This window comes from Camelus bactrianus, chromosome 13, assembly GCF_048773025.1.
Source record: "Camelus bactrianus isolate YW-2024 breed Bactrian camel chromosome 13, ASM4877302v1, whole genome shotgun sequence".
NCBI lineage: Eukaryota > Metazoa > Chordata > Mammalia > Artiodactyla > Camelidae > Camelus > Camelus bactrianus.
The window spans coordinates 62,100,262-62,107,712 of record NC_133551.1 but is presented as its reverse complement, the minus strand read 5'-3'; the positions used below and the strand labels follow the sequence as shown (position 1 = coordinate 62,107,712).

Below are 7,451 nucleotides of genomic sequence, written 5' to 3'. Positions count from 1 at the left end.
TTCACGGCACAAGATGGCTGCTACAACACCAGGCTTCACGTATGTGATCCAAGCAGGAAGAAGGAAGGGGAAAGCAAGGAGCAGTAACTCCCTTATCAGGAAAGCAAAAGATTTCTCAGAATAAATTGTCTTATTAGCCAGAACTGTAACATTTGACTACTTGTAACAATAAGTCAGTCTGGAGAAGTAAATGTTTAGCCAGAAGTTTTACCACAAATTCACCCCAAAAGATGAGAGTTCTGGTTGGTTATGATGAAAATTGACACTAGACAAGCAACTATCAGCTCTCCAAGCTACTCCTGCATTCTTAAAATAAATCTTGCTGGCTCATAGTGAATTATTCTTTTAAATACATTGCCAGAATCTATTAGACAATGTTTTGACTTTTTTAAGGCTATCGTAATACTCAGGATTAAAGACTTGAACTGTGGGTAATGGAAATGGGAAAAGAAATATGTTCAATGTATTTTCAGAGGTAGCATCAAGACCCTGTGACCAGAGCTGATTAACTGCACATAAAAATGCTGGAAGAAACAAAATAAGCAGAAATATAAAGTACTACTTAAATTTAAAATGGGAATAATCACCAGTGGTATTAAATATTCATTAAACACTAAAGCTGAAATATTTGTGAAATTTTCTCTAGAGTTTCAGATTTTTCTTAATTTGGAATGTCCTAATTGGGTACTTAGCATTTTTATCAGCACACAGAAAAAATATACCATTCACTCTTGACTTTTATTAAAATAAAGCTATTGTTGTGACAGCAGTGTTGTGGTCTTTTTTTTTTTTTAACAAATTTTTATCTTTCAGATATATACTGAAGTATTTATAGATGAAATTATACATTTAGTACTTGCTTCAAAATAACATGAGTTAGAGGGGAAAATGGGTAGAAATAAAGATGAAACAATTGGTGTAAGTTGAGATAACTGAAGATGGGTATTCGGTATATGGGACTTGAATTACTCTGTCCTCTTCTGAATATGTTTGGAATTTCTTATAATAGAAAAACTTTTAATGTTTGTGGAATGGAAGCAGGTATGTGTATGTCTGTGTATATATGAATGTATAAATACAAATATTTGTTTTAAATGATACACTGTTCAGTGGGGATTCCATTCCACAGGACATTTACTTTTTAAAAAGGGAACTGTTACACAGTATTCATGGGAGGACAGTTGTACTATTTCCTGAACTTGGCCCTAAACAGCCATGGGGAGGGTCTGCACCAACCCTCTAGTAGCCACTACCACCTTTCTCCTCACTGTCCTTAGCTTTGGAGTCTAAACTCCAAATGGTTCCTGAGTCCAGCTCTAGATTTTATCAAATTCATAACAGCATTCAAAGTAACAATGACTGCATTTACATATGCTGCAAGCATTCTTAAACCCAAAATGCTTCAAAGATTAAAGTCATACACATTTAAAAATACATAGAAAAATAATATAATTAGAATTTATACAAAGTAGATTTTTACAAAACAAGTACAAGAGATACATCTTATATCCAAGCACAAAAATGTGGAAATATACATGGAAGTATATGCTTAAGAAAAAACATTTATTTTTAAATGCTGAATGGGAAGGCAGAGACCGAGTTCTGGTTTACTGGTATAACTCTGAAGAGAACTTATATTGGCTAGCAGAAATTTTCATTCCATTCTCAAGCTTCTAAAAGCAGTTCCTGAAAGGATTAGACAGCTGTTCCTCTTTCCAAATTCTGTTTAATTTCAGCTGTGTATTTCCCATAGAATCTTTCAGCCTTCTTGTTGAATTTGGCATTCCTTTCATTGATGTAGTCAATATCTGCATCATCATTATAGGGACGTCTCCGGCTATATTTGTCTCGTTTTTCAATTCTGAGAGAGGGAAATAATTTACAAAATACAAAATTGCCTTCTTTTTGAATCTTAATAAAACACAGCCAAATGGTTAGGAATAGAATTAACACTTAAACCAGCACTTTGTGGCGGGGTTAGAGGTGTAGGAGAGAAGCCCAGTTTTCATCAAGATCAAGCTGAAACTGTCAATTAACAGCACAACCCTGGGTATGAACCATGAAATTCAGTAAATACAAATTCATCTTAAAATGCTTCTAAAAGCAGCACTGTTAGGAACTGGACATATGAAGTATCACTTAAAATGATTACAATAGTAATTATATTAATAATAACCACAGCTCATATGAACAGAGTATACAGTATGTACTAAATACTATTCTTAATACTTAAGTATATTCACTCCTGTAATATAAATTCATTTTGTTCTGCCTAATCAGTATCAAGAAACACCCTTACCAGGGGGAGGGTATATAGCTCAGTGGTAGAGCACATGCTTAGCATGCATGAGGTCCTGGGTTCAATTCCCAGTACCTCCATTAAATAAATAAATTAATAAATCTAATTACCAACCCCTCCAACCCCCAAAAAAGAAAGAAACACCCCTACCAGTATTAAGAAACACAAATATAACAAAGGTAAATTTACTACAACATTTGTGTTTCTTCAAATCAAAGAGTGGAATGGTAGTTAAAGTAAAAATAAGATTAATTTCTTAAAGAATAACTTTTTAATTAATTTTCAATTATTTGACAACTCAATTCCATCAATATCTTGCATCTTCATCCAAATCATATGTTCTCAACCCATCCTAGTTGTCTGTTCCCAAAACCACCCTAGATGCTAGGTCAGAAATGAGCAAATATGGTATCTGTCTTCTCAATTCATTCTAAGCACATTATGTCCATTTTGTCATTAAACATCTAAAATTTCAGGCTGCTGCAGAGTACTCACTGTTTTTCCAGATCTACGACCATCCTATCGATTTCCTCTGTGGAAGGCACATGTGTTCCATGAAGAAGACTGTTGGACGTTGGGAAAAACTCTTCTCCACTGAAAAGACAGCAATGTGGACTTAGAGGAACACTGCAAGTGCTCCACATTTTCAAATTTCAAACTAAACTACCATTCATGATGAGAAATACAATACCTACATATCTTTACTACAGGATCCTACCTTACTTTAAAGACAGAAAATATAGAATTTGAAGGGACAGAAGAAATCACCTACTCCAACACCTCCGTTTTACAGATGTAAGAGCCAAGGAGCAGAGCTTTGCTAAAGGACTTGCTTCTAGGCTCAGCTTATTTCTCCTTCCACTAAAGCAGGCCAGCAAACTCCAGCATCTGTTTTTGTGAACAGTTTAACCAGGACACAGCCCACCCATCTATGTCTCCTCTACGGCTGCCTTCACATCACAAGGGCAGAATGGAGTAGTTGTGACAAACCATACAGCCCACAAAGCCTAAAACGTTCACTATCTGGTCCTTTTCAGCAGAAGTTCTCCCATCCTAGCACTAAAGCGTTTTGTCTCCTAAAATATCTGAGTGACTGTGATAATCTGGGCATTAAATCCTCAACACCCCGTCTTAGAATGTCCCTAGAGAGATAACCAGGAGTCAGCTTAACAGCTGTGGATGAGCAATAAATAGTATCGTCAAGACCAAAAACCATCCCTAGACAACTGTTGATAACCCAAGTTTGGATTTATGTACATATGTGTATATACACACACAAGTACCTCAATATCACTTCAGGATGGGAAAAGGACTTGCATTAATCCTGTCAACTTACTGTTTTTCTCTCAGTCTCTCGTACGTTTCCATGTCAGGTTTGATCTGCCTGGTCAGCCGATGATACTGGCGAAGCTGGGCGGCAGCATAATCTAAAAATAAAATGAGAATCAGAAATGACATATTTCCTTATTTGGTCACACTACTCGGAGAAAAATCAAATTTGTAGTAGTAATACATGCACAAGACACTAATCTAAGGATAGCCTCTATCCTGAGGATGCTCATTATACAGGCTTTAATTTTACCACACAGAAAGGATCCAGCGGACTCAAGTACAGCCATTTTCACTTCTGCTCTGTGAGACATCTTTGTATTTTTCTTGGGAGTAAGCTTCTTAAGAGAATATTCCATTATGGGGCATGTCTTTTCTTAAAACCAGAAACATTCAAGGCGATGTTTATCTAACAGGACCATTCAATAAAGTAAAGGTGAGTTTTACCTGAAAATCCCAGATCCGGGTTTTTCTTCCTCTTTTTCCTCTCCCATCTTTCTGCATCTTCTGCACTGATCTCCAGCAACTTTACTTTCTCATAGTCTTCCCCCCTTGCTGCACATTCCTAAAAAGAAAGGAAAAAAAGCTAGGGCCTGCCTTTAAGACAAGCAATTATTTGATCTATTTTAAATGAAGACTGAATAAAGATATCAAGCAATAGGGGGAAAGGTATAGCTCAGTGGTAAAGTGTATGCTCAGTATGCACGAGGTCCTGGGTTCAATCTCTGGTACCTCCACTAAAAATAATACATAAATAGACCTAATTACCTCTACCCTCTCCAAAATGAAGATAAATAAAATAAAAATAAATTTTTAAAAAAGATATCAAGCAATATTTTAGAATTATTAATAGTTGAAGGAAACTTGGTAATCTGCTATGGTTCATAACAAGAGAGTGCATCGATCTAAAAAAATAATACTCAATATTTATCAGGTGTCAGACCTTTTTTAAAATGTTTTATATGCACTGACTTATTTCACAATTAACTCAAATGATTATATTATAGTCCCCATTTTACAGATGAGAAAATATAGGCATAGAGAGGTTAAATTACTTGCCCAAAGTGTTGCAGCTGGTAAAAAGCATTTTCTACTCTCTCAACACAACAGAATGATTGAATAAAACAGGAAGATAGCAGACTAGTTTCTAACCTTTTTCTTTTCTTCTTCCTGTAGTTCCCATTCCAAACGAGCTTTTTTGGCTTCCCAATTAGCAGGTAACTTAAGTCTTTTATCTTCTTCAACAACTTCCTGGTGATTTAATTTACGAGCTTCATTCTAAAACCATAAATACAATAAGGTTGTCTGCTGAAACATGAAAACAAATCCAAACAAATCTTTCCTTCTTTGAGGAAAGTCAGTTAAGACACACTAACAGAGGGACTTCATTTAACTCTAAAAGTAAGAGAACCATCAAAGGATTTTAAGAACGGGAACAGCCTAATTAGGTCTGTATTTGTAAACAGTCAAGAAATGTGTTGGGCTGCACTGGTTTGCTGTTCCAGACACCTAGGGGTTAAGGTCAGTTCTGTCTCTGTTTAGCTCTATGGTCTCTGTGAGCAAGTCCCTTAAGGTTGGATGGAACAAGATCTCACAAAGTGGAAAAGGCATACTACAGCGGCACTTAGGTAGACTTTAGATAGAATGAAATAATATTACATTAGATTATGAGAAAGATATTCTACTTCCAATCCTCTTTTAATCCTAATTCAAGGAAGAAGCCTCAATTTGGGGCTGGGGGGCTTTCATACCTATCTTAATGTCCCTAACCTTTCCCAAGTACCCCCTCCTCTTCAGATTTTAATACTTTACATTGTGGCAAATGAAAGGGATTTTCCATTATAATTACTGTATGAAGAGTCTGTTTTAAAATAAATTTAACTGCATAAAACAAAATGAGTATGTCATCTTAAGAACAATGTAAATTAGATGTTTCCTTGGTCACAGGTTGGTGGCAGTTAGTCCAGGAAGACATGTCTCCAACATATTCAACCCCATGTTCTTTACACAGTCCTTCCAAATAAATATTTAACTGTGCTTAATTGTTTATTAAATTTTTCTGGGTAAAGAGAGAGACTCCTTTCAACAACTCTTGGCTCTGGCAACACCCTCCAACTGAAGACACCAAAAACATATGCAAACAAACTTGTGTATGTTGCACTGAAGGAAACAGTAAACCATGGGGAACTGTAGGCATTTCAGTGAGAAGGTATTAGGAAGGGCTAATATCTGATACAAATATGATTTGAGCTTGTTGCAGGTGACTGCAGGGAAAGATTCAAGGAAGTGTGGTTGTGCTCCAGATCAGGCACTATCAGAAAGCCAGGGCATTCTATGATTGGGTATCTTCAGTTTTTATGCAGGAGGCAGGATTAATGGAGTGAAGACTAGTGCTTGTACTTGTCACTGGTGTTAACAGAAGAGGGTTCTGTGTGGTCATTTCTGTGGTTTGAATAGTCCTGTTTTTGTCACACTCTGATAGTCAGAATGATGTTGGTGATTTTGTGAAACCATGGCCAAGCTGTCAGGCCATTCTGTGTTGAAACAGTCAAGAGCTGCCTTTTCATTTCACAGCTCCAACTGTAGCCAGTTGCTTGCTGGACTTTTATCTCTGATATGAATTCTCTTTCTTTGCATTTGTCCCTTCTGCTTAGCTATTTCCTCCTCCAACTTCTTTATTTGCCTGATAACATCTTATTCATCTTTCAAACAGTTCAAGTGTCACCACTTTTATGAGGCACTCCCTGGAGCCCCCCAAACTGTACCAATCTCTCCTCCTCTGCACTCCCAAGGCACTTTGTTCCTAATTCAAGCATGGCATTAACCACAATATAATTTCTGGCTAAAAGCTGTCTCCTTTACTTAAGAAGAGGCCTTATCTTAATCATCTGGTTCCCCACCAACTAGCTGAACCACTGACCCTATAGACCTTCCCAGATTTGCTGACTATGTTTGAATGAAAAGGCAACCAGCTTTTTTTTTTTTTTAACATGGGACAGGTTTCTTCCAGTCTCGAGCTCTATATATTTCCCTAGGTAAAATAAAGAATTTAGGAGAATCACACAGCAGGGAGACCGTTAGCAGTAACAGAGAACCCCAAACTTAGCCCAGCTAAGTTAAAACAGATGCGTGTGGGAGGAGGGCTGGAAAGAGCACGTCTACTTCCAAAAGTGACTACAATGTGCTGCCAGGTTGAGAACCCAGGGACAGAACTTTCATCTTGCTCTGCGGCTCTGTCACACGCGCTGGTGCAGCTTCCTCGTCCCTCTACAAATCCGTACGGGCCTGGCCAGCTGACAGGTCTCAGCCGGCCTCTGGGGCTACTCACCCGCTTCAGGTGCAGCTCCCGGAATTTGCGCAGCCTCTGTTCGCGCTTCTGGGCGGCCAGCTCCTCGGCCTCCACAGCAGGCTGCAGTTCCTCCGCGCCGTCCACCGGCACCTAATGCGAGGAAGACAGGCTGGAGGCGGGGCCGGTTTGGCTGCTCCCCGGAAGGCCCAGGCGGATTCCCCGCGGCTCTCGACAGTCTGGGCTGGGCCCTCACTGCCCACACCGACCCCACACTGTCTGCGCCTTTCTGGCCCGGCACCCAAGCATCTCCTTCACCTCTCACCCTTAATCACTCCAGAGCCCTCCCCTACACAAACCTCTGGGTAGAAACGGAGGCACTTACCTCCTCAGCTAGAGCCGCAGCCGCCATCACAACCTTTCCTTTCCTGCTTCCGGCAACAACACAGGTCACTTCCGCCGACCTTTGTACCGCCCCGTAGATATAAGCCGATGACCTATTCTAAGCCCCGCCCCTTCCTGGCAGTCTTAGGAACT

General features: G+C 39.0%; 1 protein-coding gene across 1 annotated transcript; it reads right to left on the bottom strand.

The window, feature by feature from the left end:
• Positions 1–719: 719 nt before the first annotated feature.
• On the bottom strand, positions 720–7,439 carry SYF2 (SYF2 pre-mRNA splicing factor). Its single transcript, XM_010948064.3, has 7 exons — positions 7,300–7,439; positions 6,957–7,067; positions 4,781–4,906; positions 4,076–4,193; positions 3,636–3,726; positions 2,795–2,893; positions 720–1,861 (listed from the first exon to the last, which is right to left on the bottom strand). Exons 1-7 carry the CDS (start codon positions 7,324–7,326, stop codon positions 1,696–1,698), a joined length of 738 nt encoding a protein of 245 aa, XP_010946366.1. The 5' UTR covers positions 7,327–7,439; the 3' UTR covers positions 720–1,695.
• Between the last annotated feature and the right edge of the window lie 12 nt (positions 7,440–7,451).

Bases quoted from the DNA above. Each gene is read 5' to 3' on its own strand.
- SYF2 (XM_010948064.3), bottom strand. From the start codon at position 7,326: ATGGCGGCTGCGGCTCTAGCTGAGGAG. The intron at 4,907-6,956 runs GTGAGTAGCCCC...TTATGGTTTTAG, and splicing joins GGGAGCTGCACCTGAAGCGG to AATGAAGCTCGTAAATTAAA. The intron at 2,894-3,635 runs GTAAGTTGACAG...CTGTCTTTTCAG, and splicing joins GAGAGACTGAGAGAAAAACA to TGGAGAAGAGTTTTTCCCAA.